We start from the raw sequence: 20,371 nt of genomic DNA on the forward strand, positions 1-20,371 counted from the left end.
TATTAGTAATACTTTGTAAATGTGTGATGTGATGTTCAGTGTTTAATGCCCTAGTTCACCAACTTTCAGGTATAGTTACAAAGAAGTGTGCTCCCATTGGGGACAGAGGAGATCCCAGAAGACTTGGGAAGAGAAAACATAGTGCCTCCCTTTAAAAAGGGGAATTATAGAACAGACAGCCTAACTTTGATAGCTGGAAAGATACTGGAACAAATTATTAATCAATTTGTAAGCACCTAAAGGATAATAGGATTATATGTATTAATCAACATGGATTTGTCAAGAATAAATCATGCCAAACCAACCTAATTTTCTTCTTTGATGGGTTTATTGGCCTGGTTAGTAGGGGAGAAGCAGTAGATGTGAGATATCTTGATTTTTAGTAAGGCTTTTGACATAGTCCCACATGACATTCTCATACGTGAACAAGGGAAATGTGGTCTAGATGAAATTGCTAGAAGGTGGGTGTGACCCAATGCTCCCCTGTATTCACACCCTATACACAACTGTAATAACCTTTGTACAGATTGTACAACTGTAATAACCTTTGTACAAAATATGCCTTCTGAGGTACCATTTGAAAACTAATAACTTGCTGGTCAATAATATCATGGTGAAATGTGTGCAACAACACTATATGTGAAGTTATAACTTTCCCCTGTATGATGTTGATAGCACATGTTCAAACCCACATAGACCTACTTAACCACTCCTGCCTAACTGGGGCTATCTTAAAGGAATGTGTGCTGCCCTCGCGCCCTCAGGTGCTCCCCCGCAGTTCCCATTCGTTGTGGTTCCCAGCCAATGGGAGCTGCTTGGCTGGCACTAGGGGCGAGGGCAGCGTGCAGAGCTTCCCAGGCTGTCACTATGCCTAGTGGCTGCAGGGACATACTGGCCACTTCTGGAAGCTGCATGGAGCCAGGGCAGGCCCTTAGCCCCGGCCCAGGCTGAGCCGCCGACCAGACTTTTAACGGCCTGGTCAGCAGTACTGTCTGGGGCCACCAGGGTCCCTTTTCGGCCAGGCGTTCTGGTTGAAAACTGGACGCCTGGCAATCCAATGGTCAGATAAACTATTACTGCAGTTCCAAAGGGACGTTATATGGGAAAGTAATGCTTTTTCAGTTGTCTGTTAATGTGACTAGGCAATAGGAAAGGAGGAGAGCCAGTACCTTGTGATCAAACATCTGCCTGCAGATAGTCAGCAAGTGCTGGTTAGGGAGTCACAACATCCATTTCTTTTGTGCCTTTACACTGCATCACATATCATAGGCCCTTTAAAGTCAGACTAGAACTTTAAATAATGTTTATGATAGAAAAAATTATTTAAAGATTTTCCTGTTATATCCATGACAAATGAAGACTTCTTAAAACAGGTTCTAGAACAAAAATGGACTAATTCAAATTGTACCCGTTTTGTACCAATCTAAGGCCTGGTCTACACTGGGCGGGGGGATTGACCTAAGATATGCAACTTCAGCTACGAGAATAGTGTAGCTGAAGTCAATGTATCTTAGGTCGACTTACCTCGCGTCCTCATGGCGTGGGGTCGACTGCTGCCGCTCCCCCGTCGACTCCGCTTCTGCCTCTCGCTGCGGTGGAGTACAGGAGTCGACGGCAGAGCGATCGGGGATCGATTTATCGTGTCTACACGAGACGCGATAAATCGATCCCAGATAGATCGATCACTACCTGCCGATCCGGTGGGTAGTGTAGACGTACCCTAAGAGAAGCACACTTTCTCATGTAATCCGTAATTGCAGTATTAACATTTCTTGCCATTAGCCTTGCTATAATGTTTCCTGAGGTGCACATGCCATAGTATCTGTATTTTGTCTAACCTGCAGATGGTGCAAGTGTGTTATCTTTAGAGTGGTTTGAACAATGTTACTTTAATGAACACTAGTATTAAGGGAATTAGCTGTGTCTGACCCTCGTGGAATATAGAAGATGCGCAGTGCGGGGGGGAGAGAGAGAGAGGAGCTGAAGTGAAATATGACTGGGTAATTTATTCTGGCATTGATCCAACCTCTACTATAGCTCTTTGGTTCACATGATGTGCTCCCATAAGCAGAGAGATTTGAGATGAAATTCCAGCAATGCCATATGTAGACTAGTCAAAGTAATGAAGCTTAGATCTGCTTCATAATAGCAGCAAATTGGTTTGTACTACATTTATATTTGAACAGGTAATGGGCATGCTAAAACGCTGTAGGGCTGCTCATTAAATGCAGTATAGGGCTAGAACCCTGATGAGTGAAGACACTGGTGCATTTTTTTCACAGAGAGAAGAAAATGGTCCCCTAATGTAGTACTTCACTCTAGTTTTTTAATATATCTCAGCTATTACTGTGTTATGTTTGCACTGATATAGAAGCGTAGTAATTTTTTTCTTTACAACTGACGGGGTAATATGCTGAGGCACTTATATCTCTAGTTCACTGCAGCTTTTCTGTTTTGACAAAGTGCTTCCTGTACCCATGTCAAGGCAGGTGAAATAATATAAGCAGTGAGCATAGAAGTTCTGACCAGCGCTTTGGAAGATAAAATGCAGTGCAAATCCACAGGATTTTTCAAATCCATTAATTTAAATCTTATGTCTGGAAGGAACATAACAGTTAAAATGGTCACCAAACGTGGAAGTGTTATGGCCTCAGTGATGGTTTCAAGTTAGCAATTGGTTTGTGTTTAAAAACATTTTAAATTGATTCTCTAAATATAATTGGTGGTAGATTTAGATGTGGCCCTAAATAAACAGTAGATGGCTATAAAAATATGAGTGACGGCAGCAGCATGGTCTGGTGGACAGGGCATGGAACTGGGAGCCAAGAACTCCTGAGTTCTAATTCCAGCTCCACTACCACCATAGTGAAGCTCTGTGCAAGTCACTGAAATGTGTCTGTTTCTCCACCTATAAAATAGGTGTACTACTTACCTCCCAGGAATCTTGTGAGAATTAGCTAATTGTTGTACAGATCTTTGAATCTGGAAAGTGCTACATAAATGCTAGGTATTATTAATACAAAGGCAGGATTATTGAGTATAGATTTGATTTTGGTGAAGGGGAATTACTCTCATAGTTGTTTGTAATAAACAACTGGGATTATTGCTTAAATTAAATTAAGACTGTATGATCTGGTCCAAAAGTGATTGTAGCAGCCTTAAGAAAATGACATCAAAAGTCTGTTTGCTCTGCTTATACTAACTTTCCACTTTGGACAGTAAAATTGTAGGATGAGACCATGGTGTCCAAGTTTCCACCAGTTGGCGCTCACAGAGCTGCCTAAGCCCTGACGCTGTCTCACAGCTAACGAGCTGCTCGGGTCCCAGAGACGCCAAGGCAAAATTCTTAAACTAGGAGGTAGGGGAATGTCTCTTTTGCTAGTGGTGCCCAAACCTGTAGGTGTGCTTTCAGCATGCCTTATACCTGTCAAACCCTGCAGTAGGAGGGCTAGACGCAGAGCACCTACACACAAAAAACAGCTAGGGACACAGGGAAATGGAAGGCAAGTGTGAGAATGGTGAGAGAGAGAGAGAGAGATGATTGGGCTGCTATGACACTGGGCTCTCTAAGCAGCTGACATGGCCTAAGTACCTAACTCTAGGAGAGGATTCGCAGCTAAGGATCCTGAGTGATAGACTGGAGATTAGCGCCTCCTATTAGCCAGACTTGCTGTGTCAGTTGCTTAGACACCCACGCTCCTCTCCTTTCTTGGGCCTCCCGCTCCTGGCAAGGTTAGGTGGCTTCTGAAGATCCTTGTCTTAGGTCCTTAACTTTCTCTATGAATTGTGTGGGAAGCTTGGGTACCTATCTCAGGACTGAGTATTCCACTAGACAGCTGGCGTCTAGGGGTTAGGTATTGCAGTGCTGAGCAGAGCAACGCCTGTGTCCTTTGAGGATCTGGACCTCTGTTGCTCCATCTATAATATGAAGATAATACTTAAACCCACCTGTGCAAAACACTTTGTGTTTCCAGATGAAAAATCCGGTAAAAGTGCGGTGATGGTGGTGTCATACAAAGGTATAAGGAGTGGTTAGTGAGTTCAGGACCTGCCAGCTCCTCCCCTGCTCCCAACCAGGTTTTCATAAGGGTTGTCCTGTTCCTAGTGATGCTAGAAAGTTCTGTGAGAGACATAAACACTTTTATTTTGGTATAAGTGCATCTACACTAGGCCTTATAATATAGTAGCTTTAAAAAAAAATTACACCCCTAACTCACATCATTATGCCAGTATAAGTTTTAAGTGTAGACCAGGCTTAACATCTGGTATTTTTGAACCACCATGGCTAGAAATAAATGCTATATATCACTGGAAAGCTAGAGATCTCTGCTTTTCTGTGATGTTTGTCCACTCATTACTATTTGTATCGGCGCACATTAGGCATTTTAAATGGTTTTAAATTGTTTGGATTTTAACATGAGTGATAGGCCTGAAGTATGTGACCAAAAAGAATAAACTCATGAGAAATGTGGTTTGTTTGTGTTAAACTCATAGTGTTATCTTATTTAAAGTTTGGGCTAAGCTATAGAAATAAAGAAAACATGGTTAAGTGGACACCAGGTGCAGTAAATAACTGGTTAGAAATGCTTAGTCCAGTAGCTGGGGGAAAATGCAGCAAAGTGAAATAAGGGGAAATCCTTGAAGAAAACAGAGTGCAGCCCTAAACTGTTTCAGCTTACTTTAGTGAAGGTCCACTAACCATCAAAGACATCACTTGTTTGTTATATAAAGCAGCAGTGTTTTCTAGGTTTTTGTCAGAGCTTTTCCTTGCCCTTCTGGAGCCACACCATAATGGGAAAGTATCTCCTGGTCCAGATCTGGTTGTGTGTATTTGGTCAATGCTTATACAGTAACTGTTTTTATTACTAAGGTATATATGCTTATATTTGTATTTTGGGTGTAGCCAGCACCAAGTGGCCTTTGGACTAATAAAGAAATGCTTGTGTGGAAACTGAGTTGTGGTGAACCTTAATTAATTATTGGATGTTCATAACATAAGAACTTTAAATCACATTATTCTTATTACCATGTTTTATTCTCAGCCTTTAAGGTTTGATTTACTAATTGAGGCCAGTGTCTCAAAACAGACTGTTAGAACTGGAACCAAGTCTGTGTATTTTATGAAATCTTTCAAGTCAATAAAGAGAGAATTTATAATTCTGGGGGTCCATAATATGATCACACAGTCAAAATATTTGAGTAAACAAAGCCATGGACCCATGCTGTGAGGTGCACTATTTCACATGTTCTCAAGGATAAAAAGGGTTTGGCAAACTGATACAAATATTCTCAGGACCAGTAACTTTTCTAAGTACTAGTCCTGGACCAGCAGTTATCAGAAAGAAAGATTATCAATTACTGTAGATGATACAGCCACAAAAGGGAATTTGATCAGGAATAGTCTCTGGATTCACTTTACAAATGCTAAAATAATGAGTAATGCTAAAGTTAAATAATTTAAGTACCAGAGCAAAGACAGGTCAGTTTCTATGACTGATATGGAACAAGAGAGAACTAATTAGGGAATAGAAGTCAGGAGCAAATTTATCTATATTTCTGCACTGTAGACTTTCTGGGAGCATGAACCATGTATAACTTCAACTCAGTTTTACAATTCATGTGCTTTAGGGATCATGACCCCTTGGGTGTGGATCTACAGAGACTTTAAGGAATAAATGAACTCTGTTTTAGTCTTTCTCTGCAAGATCTTTATAGCCTGCAAGCATACTAAATCTTTGTTAGAACATTTTCCCTTTGCAGAAAAGGTCCACATTGTATTCAGAAAGGATGAAAAAAAGACATCTTGTTTTATCTCTGCTGTTGAATAAATAAGCATTCTTCCATAAGTATTTCTTTACAAATGTAATAATTTTCTCTTTCAGTAGTCTATAGCACAATACAGAACAAGGGTGGATTTTTTTTTTATTTCCTTGGATTGTTTGTCCATTCACTCATTTTGCTTTTAACTCTCATTTCTTTCCTTTCTTAGGGATCTCAACTGTATTAATTGTGTGATAAGCAGAGGTTTTAGTGGTTAATTCCAGTGTCTTGTTTTCTAGGTAGTCCTGCTGTTAAAATACTCATGCCTGCACTGTCTCCTACGATGGAGGAAGGAAATATTGTGAAATGGTTAAAAAAGGAAGGTGAGAGACAATTATCTAAAATGACAAATTTAGTGAGCTGTGCATTGGTTCTCCAACTCATTATGTGGACTATTTTGTAAGAGCAGGATCATTTACTGGATGCCAACTCTCTACCAAATACCCCATCCACAAATTGCTTGTTCTCAAAAATGTTTCTTTCTGCTGCCTACCAAAGACAAGTTCCATGGACCACCGGTTCACTGGTCACAGTCTGAAAACTACCTCTAAGCTACTCTGTTAACATATTTTGTAGTTTTGTAAATACATTCTTAACTCTCAAGTCAAGAAGCATCTTTGCACTCCGCTTCTGAGAGCGTGTGTGTGTTTTTAAAAACAGTAATGGACAAGTAATATTGTAGATTATGAATAATGTACAGATGACTAGATTCCCATGAAATATCACAAATGATTTTTGGAATGATTTATCAATATAGAAATCCTAGACAACTTCAGAGGTGTTGTGGAATCTCTGTTATTACATTCCCAATTTCTTATGGTAATTTGAATTTAAACTGCGTTTTGAGAAAGAAACCTCTGTATGTGGTAATAGTGCCTTATCAGCGTGATGTGAAACTTTAGTTTGTGCTAACTAAACTTTATTTGAATCTTTAAGGGAGGGTATGTACCCCATCTTTGGCACACTAGAATCATTAAGCTGAACATTTAGCCCTTGTCTACACTGGAGTTTTGTTGATGCAATTTACGCTGATGTACAACCACTACTGGAATTAAACCGCTGTTGCATGTTCACACTAGGCTTCTTGTGTTGGTGAAGTGCATCCCCAATACCAGCACAAGAACAGGGCATTGTGGGTAGCTATCCCAGTATGCAACTGGCTGCAGGGTGCTTTGGGAAGTGTTTGCAGTGCCTCATGGGGGCAGGTACAGCATCACTTTCTCAATTCCATTGTTCCATGAGCATCCTACTAGATTGCTTGCTGCTTTTCAACTGCTCTGGTAACCTGCAACCCAGCTGTCTCTGACAGAAAGCGCGGATCCTGCACTCCTGTTCAATATTGTTCTGTGTGTTATGAACACAAGGCTATAAGAGGAGCCCAGTGGGGGAGGAGGAGAGGCTATTCATCTGGGGAATGCCTTGAAGGAGCATATTAACACTGAGCCACAGTAATGTGTGTGTGGTGAGCCTGGCCCTATTTGTTTGCATCATGCTATGGACCTTGTAATGGTTGCTGTGTGCGCCCGAAAAGTAACACATTTTAAATCACTTTTTAAAGTAGCACTCAGTAATTTGACCAAACTGACATTGCTGAACACTAACACAAGAAGCCCTCCGAAGTGTGTGTGTGCGGAGAGAAGGGGGTGAAAGTGTGTGTTGGGGAGGAGAGAGTGTGTGTGAGAGAGAGAGAGAGAGAGTCAGTGTGTGTGTGTTGGGGGAGAGTGAGTGTGTCAGCACCCTGTCTCTAAGTATAGCACTCACCAGCCTGAACACTTGTTCAGACCGCAGCCGGAAGCAACCAATTCTGAGACAGAAGCTGGAGCACTGACGGCTGGTGTCCCCCCACCCCCTACCCCAGCTCAGTGGAGACCAGTACGCTGGCGGGGAAGGAGGACGCCCCCACGTCCCTCCGTGACTCTTCACAGCACAGCAGGAGTCTTTCTCTCCCGCACCTCTGCCCCAGCAGCAACCCACCCTGCCTGCCTGCCACTGTGGTCCTAGTGCTGGGGAGAACAGGATTCAGTGTTAATCTTCCCTCTGAGTTCTCCCACAGCCTTCTCTTCCCAAAGACCAAGGAGATTCACCCCTTTCCCTGTGGTCCTAGCAGGAGTGTGTTTGCTGCTGGGAGCCGGCGTGTCCAGCTGGGCAGTAGCTATGTGAGCTCTGCATGCTGAGCAATTTCAAAATTTTGGGAGGAGGTGTATGCCTGTGTAGCTGGATGCAGGGCAGCGGAGTTCAAAATAGTGAGCAGAGCTATCACGGTGGGCATTGTATGATAGCTCCTGGAAGCCAGATGTGGCAAGGAACGAACGCAGTCTCTACACTGACACTTAGTCGATCTAACTTTGCTGAAACATGCTTTACGCCTCTTGTCAAAGTGGTTTTATTTTGTTGACAAAACAGGAGAGTTTTGTTGGTGGGAGGAGCATTGAAGTTTGAACACCTACACTGGTTTGTCGACAAAAGCTGCCTTTTGCTGACAAAACTGTGTAGTGTAGACAAGGCCTTAGCTGTCCTAATATTATCTTGTGACCTTTCACACTGTGGGCTTGATTTATTTTTCCCCCAGAGGTGCTAAGTACTTGCAGCTTCTTTTGATTTCAGTTGCAGTAGTGGGTGCTTAGCACCTTTGAAAATCAGGCTTCATGGCTTTAGGGGGGCAACATGTTTGTGTTAGATTTGGAGCTGCCTATGATTATGAATACTGTTTTATATGGTTCTCTGTGATTATTTTGAGGCGCTCCATTGTGTGACTAAATTGGGTTAATTCACCAAAGAGAGTGTTTACCTGCAGGTAGGAGGAAGAGAGCAATAGCTCAGATAATATTTATTAGCAAAAACTGGATGGACAGTGCTGGAGCCATTGGCTGTAATGTGCTGGATAGATTCCCCCCCACCCCCCCGGGCTTGCTAAATTGTATTTTCCAGAAATGTTTCAACCCTGAGAGCGGGAGAGGGGATCAAAGGGTTTAAAGAGACTGACACATTCTTGAGGAGGTCAGATAGTTAAGGGGAAGACTTAGGCAGATAGTGTTGGGGAGCAGACTGAAACCCAGACTCCAGAGGGTTGGGAGAATTGGGTAAAATAGGCCTGCCTAATTCTTAAAATATGGGCTTTTGTACACGGCAAGCAAACCAGGTTATGAATCTTCAACTCACCAGCTTGCTGCACAGTAATGTTCCATACGGACGTTGTTAGAGTTCAATGAAAGTCCCGGAGTGCTTCTTAATATATTACACTTTTGAAGTAGTAGTACACCAAGATGCCTTCTGGGACTTTCGCTGTACTGCAACAGCATCCACATAGGATGTTACTGTGTGGCAAGCTGGTGAGCTATAGATTCACATCCAGGCTTGCTGAATAGTAACTTGCTGTGCAGATGAGCCTAAGATAATTATGTGTATAAACTGGTTTATTGCTTTCAAAATTCTTTCTCTTGTTATGCTGTGTTCCTGTTGTTAGGATTAAACAATACTTTGTTTTAAAGAAAGCTATTTGGGTCATTGTGTTTACTGCTAGTCACAGCTCCCAAAGGGAAGAACTGCAGGTAATGAGTCCAGCAGGACCTGTTAAGAGTAATTAGAGGTGGTACACACAGGGCTGTAGCCCAGGGCCCCAGTTCTAAGAGTGGGAGAGTCACATGTTTCACCTCAAAGCGGTGAAAGCTCAAGGCCTAAACCTGTCTGGCCTGTACTCCGAGAGAGACCAGAGCAGTGTCAAAAGTGCAGCTAGCCCTGAACTGTGATAAAGTTACAAGCTATTTGGTATGAATTCTTATGTTTCTTCCTACTAGTAAATTATGAAAGACAAGGAACTGTTATGGTGGGTATTCAGGGCTGACATTTTAATAATTAAACGACAGTCTATTCTTAAAGCTAATGGAAATGTAACAAATTTAAGTTGCCTAGACGTATCTCTAAATCTGGAAAGACTCATTTCTAAAACCCATTTCCTTTGCATGAAAAGATACTTTGGGTCCTCGTTTATCTCTTGCTGCCTGAGGTCTGTCACCTGAAAAGTAATTGACCTTTATTAGAATGTGTTGACACTCCTAGATGAATGACCTGTGCAGTATTTTGTGTCTTCACATGCCTTGGCTGTAAATGAGGGTGCTCTAGCTCCATAGGTTCAATCAGAAGAATAATTGGTTCTCACTCTGTCATCAAGAAAACCTGTTTCTTTTTAGCTCTCTCTTGTCCCAGATTCCATGAAAATTCAAGTTAAGGCTGGATTTTAAATTTAATAATGGAGCCCAGGGAAAGAGACATGTTTATGGCTCCTATTGGTGGGTCATAAAGTTGGCAGTTGTACCTTTATGCCCTGGCCTTTAGGGACCAGTAAGATTATATCATGGGCTCTAAAGACCACTGTTAGTTTCACTTTAGAGATAGTTGTAGTCTGAGCACAAAGCTGGGAGCAAAGACCTCCTGAAGTCTAATGCTAGTTCTGATACAGACTTCTTCTGTGGTCTTGAGTGTATTTTTAATTTTTTTCTGCATCAGTATCCTTTTCTAGAATATGGGGATAATACGGGGACTGTGGTACCCCACAGAAGTTTTGAAAATTACTTAGAAATTAGGCTAGGTACTTATATCGCCCTTATTACCATAGTATCAGCATGCTTAATGTTTGTATATGCTTTGACTATGTGGAAAGTATATATATATATTCCCCCACCCCCCCAAATTTAGTTACACTTAAGAAATCATTACTCTGATTCAAGATTAAAATTCAGTTTGTATTTTGATAAAATTCTTTGAGAACCTCAGATCAGAGATACTGTAGGAGAGCAAAGTGTTTTACAAATATTAACCCTCACAGTAACACTTTTGGGAGGTAGGTATAATTATAAATTTATAAATTCAATAAATGAAATTGAAGATCCATGAGGTTTAATGACTTGCAGATAGACAATGACAACAGCCCTGGAAGTTGTCTTTCTCTAAGGCCTGGCATACATCTAAAACTTAGGTCGATCTAGCTATGTTGCTCAAGAGTGAAAAATTCAGATCCCCAAAGACATAACTAAACTGACCTAAGCCCTGGTATAGACCTCTGTAGGTTGGTGGAAAAAGTCTTCAATTGACCTAGTGACCGTCTCTCAAGGGGGTGGATTTACTACAGTCATGGAAAAACCCTTTCTGTTACTGTAGCAAGTGCCTATACTGTAGGGTTGCCAACTTTCTAATTGCACAAAACCAAACACCCTTGCCTTGCTCCTTCTCTGAGGCGCCATCCCCCTTACCTCCATTGCTCGCTTTTCCCCACCCTCACTCACTTCCACTTGGCTTGGGCAGGGGGTTTGGGTGTGGAAGGGGGTGAGGGCTCTGGCTGGAGGTGCAGGCTCTGGGGTGGGGCTGGATATAAGATGTTTGGGGTGCAGGAGGGGACTCTAGGCTGGGGCAGGGGCGGGGGGGGAAGTGCAAGGTATGGACTCAGGGCTGGGGCAGGGGTTGGGTGCAGGCTTTGGGAGGGAGTTAGGGTCTGGGAGGGGGTTCCAACCTGGGGCAGGGAGTTGGGGTGGGGGTTCAGGCTCCAGTTGGGCAGTGCTTGTCTCAGATGGCTCCCAGTTGGCCGTGTGACGGGGCTAAGGCTGGCTTCCTGCCTGCCCTGGCTCAACATGGCTCCCGGAAGCAGATGGTATGTCTGGCTCCTAGGCACAGGGTGGCCAGGCGGCTTTGCAGGTGCTGCCCCTGTCTGCAGGCACTGCCTCTGCAGCTCCCATTGGCCATGGCTCCCTGGGTGGGGGTAATGCGCGGAGCTTTCCTGGTCGCCACTGTGCCTAGGGGCCACAGGGTCATGCCGTCCGAATCCTAGAGCTGCGCGGACCCAGAGTAGGCAGAGAGCCTGCCTTAGTCTGCTGCACCACCGACCGGATTTTTAGTGGCCCGATCAGCAGTGCTGACCGGAGCCGCCAGGGTCCCTTTTCAACCAGGCGTTCCAGTCAAAAACTGGACGCCTGGCAACCCTACTACACTGCAGTGCTATAGGGGTGCTGTGCTGCTCTAGTACTTGTAGTGTGTAGATGTAACATAACTAACCAAAAGTTTCTGATAACCATGAGACCATATTCTACAGCAGTTTAGATTCTTACTTTTGAATATTGTGTCTATAACTACAGTTTAAAGTACAAAATCTTTTAAAACCACTGTACAACTGTTATTTCTTATTATAAAGGTCTTATGCCAGTTCCTCCATGTGTACTATAGAAAGCTATTTCAATCCCTATTATGCTACCCTAGATAAGTATCTGAAAATCAGTTGTGCATATTAATTGCTCTTAATTGAAGGTTGGACTCAAAGACAAATTATTCTAACATTTTGAATACAATGAGATCTCTTTCCATTTAAAAAATCTGAATGTGATACATGGGCTCATTTAGCACATCTTTGATAATAATTAGTTCTAAATATTATTTTTTGCCAAGCAGTGTAATAAGGGTTAAAGCAAATGGGTAGATAGATTTTTAAAGGGGGGGGGGGAAAGGAAAGTGGAGTAATGCTTCTAAATTTACCACCATTAAGTGATTCTCATAAATGACTCATCCTGCAATGACTTGATGTATATGATTGAATGGCACTAGTAGATATATATTCTTACTGATCTTATATCTGAAAAAATAAACATTATATGGTACCGTGTTTTAAAGTAAATGGAAAGAGACAAGATTGGAAAGGTAACATAACAGGTTTACATGGGGAAAACCCACACATTTCCACCATGTAACCAGCAGGGGTCACCAGAATACTATTCTGGTCACTGATCCTGCTCTTTAAGTAAGTATGTAATATTTGTTTTTACAGTTGCACAGGAGAGAAATGATTTCACGTCAGCAGGAGAAAATACATTGTATTTAATAGGCAGCTTCACTATTTCTCCCTTACGATTAGTGCAGCTTTCTATTGATTCCTGTGGGTAATGAAATCCATTGCTTTAGAATAAAAAGCAGTTTTATTTTTAAGATATTTATTATGTATGAATTTAGTACTGGTGAAAGACGATAGATTGACAGCCCTGGAGACTACAATCCTCTGATTATCCTGAGCCAGGTACACGGAATTGGCAGCATCAGTGGATGCTTCCCCATATACTATAACTCAACTATGTTCTAGAGCAGTGCTACTCAAAGTGGTGGTCCGCGGACCGAGCCATCAGCTGCCGGTCTGCGTGCACATTGGAAAAAAAATGACCAGTCCCCCACATCAGGTAGCTTGAGAAAGCACTGTTCTAGAGGGACCACCTCTAGAGACTGAGAGAAGGGAGTTCTCCATTGTCAATCCTTATGCATCAAGGGGTGCAATTTGTGTCCTATGATTTGGACACCTGTCCACTAGTAACTGGACTGACACTACCAACTTTTTGCATCTAGGCTACTGAACCTCTGTTGGGTATGACATAAGTTAAATTTGAAGGAAAACTCCAGTGTAGTAGAAGTCGTAATCACTCTAATATAAGGAGCTAACCACTGAAAACAAGGGTTTTCAAAGTGTCTGAATAATTACAATGAATTTAACTATTCACACAAAGAGTAGCCATCTGAACAATTTTATGATACCAAGTACCAGCTTTTCCATTTTCAGCAAAGCTCTCTGCTTTCCAATTCTTTCCGGTCAGAAAGCTGATTTTTTCAGTTGTACTTGGCATCAAATTGGGCACCTGCTGGGATGTATCATGAATTTGGCAGCCCCCGCTGAGAGGTACCACACTCCCATTCATTAAACTGAGTTACTGAACCAGTGACCGGGATTTCTAAAGGCTATATCACAACATACTTCTAAAAATAGATATTGCGTCAAATCTTCTGCCACTGGCTGCTGCTCTGGTGGGGCCAAGAGGCAGAAAAAGTTTGTGTTATCAGTTTCCTAGAGAGTCCCCAGTGCAGGGGAATCCCCAAGCACCTTGGAAGGCTTTGATGTCCCCAGAGAAAGAGGCGTATTGAGCGGGTGGGGACCCTGCTGGAGCGCTGCTATGCTTTGGCAATCATGTACTGCTGGAGCTATTACTGTAAAGTAAAATTTAAAAATAAAACTGCTCTAAGGCTGCTGTAAGTGGCACCAGGGTCTAGAGTAGCCACCGACAGGCCGTAGTCTAATGATAAGAGGTGTAGAGATGTCACTTGCCCCCTCAACTGTGCTGGGCACAGAATTGGCATAGCTAAGGAATGAGTCCGTTTTATTTAGTAAATACCTAGCTAACTGTCTAAGGTAGTATAAGTTATAACAAACCACACGAAATAACCATCTAACAGAACTAAACCACTGTGAATTACAGTTGACGAGCTTGGTAGCCCCCCGTGAGCCATCCAGTCCCTAATTCTGTTGCAATTTAATGTGTCCTAATGTAGATTTCTTTTTTAACATGAAATAATGAAGTGCTAAGTTCCCTGTATATCTTTGAGTGGACAAAGAAACTGGCCATCTTTTCTCTCCTTAGAGTTCCCACAATGGAACCTCAGGGAAGTATTTATTTAATCGAGGCTTGAATATAGCTGCTGTTTCTTACTGCAAAGGTCATCCAAACCATATAGCAGTTCTTTCTCTTTCTTTTTCCCCCAATCCCTTTTCAAGTAGTCACAATACAAGAAATAATCAAGACAAAGATCTGCACATGTCACATACACAAACAGAAATCGTAGGTGGCAAAGTAATTTTTCTGAGGTTTAAGCACTTCAGAGAGCAAGTGGAAAGTAAAATTAGACATATAATGCTGTCACTTCATTTATTGTGCTGCGGAAAGTGTTAAAGCCTGTGTTTTGCATTTTATTTAAAAATACAGTACCTACAAACCTGATACATAATTGTACTTTTTCTCCAGTGCTGTGTAAAGGAAAGCATATTTTTATCAGCTTTAAAGCCAAAACATTCTGGATCCTTTCCAGGTTTCCCACTGTAATTTCATTTAATGGCAAGTATCCAGTCATTATTCATCTGTCAGAACAATCCAGGCTCATAGGGCTGTTGTTATGATATAGCAGGCATGTATGTGCTTAAAAGAAGAGGAAAACCATAATATAACTTGATCCCATCAGTAGATTTGTGTAGTTCATGCTGATCCATTGCAGAGCCATTGGCCATTATCTTTGAAAACTCATGGCGATCTGGGGAAGACCCAGAAGATTGGAAAAAGGCTAATGTAGTGTCCATCTTTAAAAAAGGGAAGAAGGATGATCCTGGGAACTACAGGCCAGTCAGCCTCACCTCAGTCCCCGGAAAAATCATAGAGCATGTCCTCAAGGAATCAATTCTGAAGCACTTAGATGAGAGGAAAGTGATCAGGAACAGTCAGCATGGATTCACCAAGGGAAAGTCATGCCTGACTAATCTAATTGCCTTCTATGCTAAGATAAGTGGTTCTGTGCATGAAGGGAAAGCAGTGGACGTGTTATTCCTCGACTTTAGCAAAGCTTTTGACACAGTCTCCCACAGTATTCTTGTCAGCAAGTTAAAGAAGTTTGGGCTGGATGGATGCACTACAAGGTGGGTAGAAAGTTGGATAGATTGTCGAGCTCAACGGGTAGTGATCAATGGCTCCATTTCTAGTTGGCAGCTGGTATCTAGCGGAGTGCCCCAGGGGTCGGTCCTGGGGCCGGTTTTGTTCAATATCTTCATTAATGATCTGGAGGATGGTGTGGATTGCACCCTCAGCAAGTTTGCGGATGACACTAAACTGGGAGGAGTGGTAGATAAGCTGGAGGGTAGGGATAGGATACAGAGGGACCTAGACAAATTGGAGGATTGGGCCAGAAGAAATCTGATGAGGTTCAACAAGGACAAGTGCAGAGTCCTGCACTTAGGTTGGAAGAATCCAATGCACCGCTACAGACTAGGGACCGAATGGCTAGGCAGCAGTTCTGCAGAGAAGGACCTAGGGGTGACAGTGGATGAGAAGCTGGATATGAGTCGACAGTGTGCCCTTGTTGCCAAGAAGGCCAATGGCATTTTGAGGTGTATAAGTAGGGGCATTGCCAGCAGGTCGGGGGATGTGATTGTTCCCCTCTATTCGACATTGGTGAGGCCTCATCTGGAGTACTGTGTCCAGTTTTGGGCCCCACACTACAAGAAGGATGTGAATAAATTGGAGAGAGTCCAGCGAAGGGCAACAAAAATGATTAGGGGTCTGGAACACATGAGTTATGAGGAGAGGCTGAGGGAACTGGGATTGTTTAGTCTACAGAAGAGAAGAATGAGGGGGGATTTGATAGCTGCTTTTAACTACCTGAAAGGTGGATCCAAAGAGGATGGATCTAGACTATTTTCAGTGATAGCAGATGACAGGACAAGGAGTAATGGTCTCAAGTTGCAGTGGGGGAGGTTTAGGTTGAATATTAGGAAAAACTTTTTCACTAGGAGGGTGGTGAAACACTGGAATGTGTTACCTAGGGAGGTGGTGGAATCCCCTTCCTTAGAAGTTTTTAATGTCAGGCTTGACAAAGCCCTGGCTGGGATGATTTAGTTGGGATTGGTCCTGCTCTGTGCAGGGGGTTGGACTAGAGATCCCTCCGGAGGTCCCTTCCAACTCTGTTATTCTATGATTCTATGATCCACTTCTAACACCACACACATTTTCATTTCACAAAAGATGTGTATTTCTTGTTTGTTCAGGATTTTATAAAAGACTAAGAGGAAACAAACTGATAGACTTGCCGTTTGAATATTTTTCATTTCTTGAAGTTTTATTTGTATATCTGTAATGATGATTGGAGTCCATTGCAGAGGATGGTTTCATGTTTAACTCTTTGCTATAAATTCAAAATAACACTTGCGCCTCTCTCTCTCTATCTCTCGCTTGTGTATATAAACACACACAGACACACAACAATGTCTTATGTATAGTTTTAAGACAGTGCTGCTTGTTATCAGTATTCTATTAAGAAATACTTACATCACCATTTTCATCAATGGCTAGCAGTTATTGCCAAAGGCTGGAGATAAGGATTTCAGGGTTGCCTTCTTGACTATGCTCCTGACTGGTTGTGACCTAAGGCAAGTCACTTCATTGTTCTGTCTGTCTGAATACTTACCGCAAACATGGGTAATTAATGATGTTAACACCTTACAAAAGAGCAATGATTTTTATCCAGAAGTCTCAAAGTACAATATTATTTACTGCATTTTTAATCATCCTTACAATACTGGAAAACTGGTAGCCAGATGCATGCTTCAAAGTTATTCTACAATATTTTAAATCATGTCTTGTTTTGCAGGTGAAACTGTAAATGCAGGAGATGCATTATGTGAAATCGAAACAGACAAAGCAGTGGTAACCATGGAGTCAAGTGATGATGGCATATTGGCTAAAATAATGGTAGGATTAACTGTCTTCAGCGGGGTGGAGGTCGTTTGTCATGGGTTGAGGTCAACTCTCATATTAGTTCAAAAATTACTTTAATATGAGCTTCAGTCTGTATTTCCTGTCACCTCATTTTCAGAATAAGACACCAACACACTTTTACTGAATAGCTTTTATATTTGTAAATTTACAAGTGCTGAACTACTAAAGTTATAGATAAGTGTAATTTTCATCTATGAGGATAATTTATGGTTTTATACATTTTGTTGCCTTATGACTTGCTTCCATCAAATATTTAAATTTTATTCTTGGTGTTAGTTAATTAGAATTTAGGAATAACACCTAATTAATTTTTCACTATCTACCTGCTGAAGCATCTGGTGGGGGGCCACTGTTGGAGACAAGATATTGGACTAGATGGCCCATGGGTCTGATTCAGTATAGCAATTCCTATATTCCTAAAATCTATTTTAAAAATAGGAAATCTCCATGAGTGTAGAAAAAATAGGGGAATATTGAAATAGCCAGAGGTAGGAAATAATTGGAATTAATGTATTGAATCTACCATCAGGCTGATTGCTCTGCCTGTTTGGGAGGGGTGTGTGTGTGTGTGGGGGGAAGATATCCTCTTTGTGTGTGGGTGGGCGGGCCGGAGGGGGGTGTCTTTGCAGTCTGATTGTAAGCGACAATAGGGTTTTGAGCTGGTCTGGAGCCTACCCATGCAGATCAGATTGCCAGATGGATTTTAAACAATTTGGAGCAGGAACAGTATCCTCTTATAAGTCCATACAGCATCTAGGACAATGGGGTCCAGATTCTCACTGGGGCCTGTAAATGCTACCAAAATACAAAGGATTAATAATAGTAATCACATTCTCCATTTTACTTAATTACAAGTTTTATATAATGGCAATCACATTCTGGTTCTGCACTTTAGAAATTCAACTCTTCCCTTTGTTATAAGTTTTTAGGACAATGATCCTAATTACATCATCATCTTTGATATTTATTAATTTGCTGGTGGAATAGTGTTGCATATTTTCTCTATCCCCATCCTCACTTAGCTCTGTAGTCTTAAACTGTAGATTGTGAACTTTTTGGGCCAATGACCATATTTGTACAGAGCCTGCCAGAATGGGGTCCTGATCGTGACGGGGTCCCATGGGTCCTTCTGTAATATAAACAATAATAAATAAATCTGATGTCACATGGTTACTAAGAACACATCATTGGCATTCAACATGTAGATAACTGATTCTTGTGGTAAGCTTCTGGATTCACAATGCAGTTGAGAGTCCTGTATTTGTTATGTAAGGTGCTAAAGAAATCGCCAAATGCTGTTTCTCCTTCTGAGTTGTTTTTGGGATGACTCCGAGTAGAACTTCAGTTTTGACACCTTTATTCTGACTTAATTGTTTTGGAATAGAGAAGAAGCTTTGATTGTCTGGAGATGGAATGTGTCAATGTTGCATGTGGCTGGGTATTTTCAGCTGTTCCAAGACCACTAACTTAGGCTGAACTCCACTCTAATTCTTCAAACTCATCTTTCCTCTTACAAGGCTTGATCCAGTAAGGACAATGAAAGGGTCAATGACTTCAGAGGGAACTGAAATGGCCCCTCAGTTCCTAGCCTCTGTTTCTGATACATTCATTTTGTTTTTTTCTAAAGGTGAGCATGCACTGCCAAGTCTGTGTTTTGGTAACAAGGACTAGAAAGGTGGATAGGATGTAAATAACAGCATGAGAAGGGGGACAGTGAAGGGGAAACAGCATTATATTGGAGAGATTAATCTTCTAGTGGCTTCACCAGAAGGGCAGTGAATTTGCCAACCATCTAAACAGTTCTTAAAGCCAGTCAGACTTCATCTCTTTTAATTCATTCGGTGATTTTTTTTTTTTTTTGTCACAGGAATGTTTGAGATGAGCTGGGCATGTGACTTGGGGTGGTCTTTCTTCACACTTATTCACGTCATCTCTTGAGCCAGATTCGCCATACAAAAGACTGATTCTATACTGGATGCTTCTATTTGATCTACTAATGTTTGTATTAGATTAAGCCATAATAAATATTTTGCAAGTACTTATTGCTTTTTAACATAAAGAATCCCAAAGAGCTTAACAGTTATACTAGTACCACAGAACTGCATCCACATTTGGGCTGGAGGGTGGTAACCAAGTGAACAACCTGGGGTGCACTGCACAGCCTGAAACTTGTCTAAGGACAATGGCACCGAGCTGTTCCAGGCCAGGATTTCACTAATAATGCATAGACCACTCAGCCACACCATCCTGATCTCAATGCAAATTCTCAACGGCACACAGTTGACAGATCAATTTCTTCACCAAAAACACAAACAGATCAATTTCTTCACCAAAAAAATATAGAATTAAGATTAAATAAGCAAAGTGTGTTTCCAACATTTATAGACTCATTTATACACTGTTTTCTTAATAAAAATAACTGTGATTGAGTACGTACTTTAATCATGTATTTAGGGTTCTTATTTTTGTATTAAAATATTAATAATGGTGTAGCTAACTGCATAGGTTTTCAGTCAGCAACCTAGCCTATATTTCAAAACACAGCAACCAGCCCAGAGTCCTACCAAACTCAGTGCCACGTTCCAGCACAGAAAGTGCTCCTCTTTTGCCCCCCCCAAAGTTTGATCAATAGTAATAAGACAGAATTGCCCTTGAGAATACACTCTCTCTGGCTGACTCCCTTAGTCTCCCAGCTACCTTCATTTTACGAGCCACTGCAAGCCTGGGCTCCACCTAGAATGGGTGACTCAGCTGCTCTCACTAAGCTGCCTCTAATCACTGTCCTATTCAATCAGATCAAACCAAAAGTTATATGGATAGTGTAGCATATGTACATGTTTAATACCATTCCCTATAGAAACATTTTTAAAACGAAGGATTGAAAATACTGTAGGGGGAAGTATTGGAAAAAATATTTTCTTTTTTAGTCTCTGTTGGGAGGCCTGAGAAAAATGCCACCCAACTGCATCAGTGGTGGGGAAACTTAATGAGGCCAGTGGTGAAAAGGGGACAGACTCAGTAGCAAGGGAGGGAGGCACTCTCTCAGGGCCAATAGGTAGCTTCTCTCCCCTTGAAGTCTCTGGCACCCATTGACCAGCTGAGGCAGAGGAGTGCTGATTGGCCAGCATTCCCCAGCCTCCTTGGGCTCCAATCCAGCAACCCATCCAATCCACCCGCAGGTCTAGCCAATTGCCTGTTTAGGGGATCAGGAAGGAATT

At 41.9% G+C, this 20,371-nt stretch overlaps 1 protein-coding gene across 4 annotated transcripts in view; it reads left to right on the forward strand.

Moving 5' to 3' along the window:
* PDHX (pyruvate dehydrogenase complex component X) overlaps nucleotides 1-20,371 on the forward strand; it is a 97,965-nt gene that overhangs the window by 4,161 nt on the left and 73,433 nt on the right. For 3 of the 4 annotated variants that reach the window (XM_073347928.1, XM_073347930.1, XM_073347927.1), the window contains 2 exons: nucleotides 6,060-6,143; nucleotides 17,026-17,126. In XM_073347928.1, coding sequence (XP_073204029.1) covers nucleotides 6,060-6,143; nucleotides 17,026-17,126 — 185 coding nt within the window. Of the gene's footprint in view, nucleotides 1-6,059; nucleotides 6,144-17,025; nucleotides 17,127-20,371 lie in introns of those variants that run through there. The other variant, XM_073347931.1, reaches the window with a different exon arrangement.

The sequence above is a fragment of the Lepidochelys kempii genome, chromosome 6 (assembly GCF_965140265.1).
Source record: "Lepidochelys kempii isolate rLepKem1 chromosome 6, rLepKem1.hap2, whole genome shotgun sequence".
Lineage (NCBI taxonomy): Eukaryota > Metazoa > Chordata > Testudines > Cheloniidae > Lepidochelys > Lepidochelys kempii.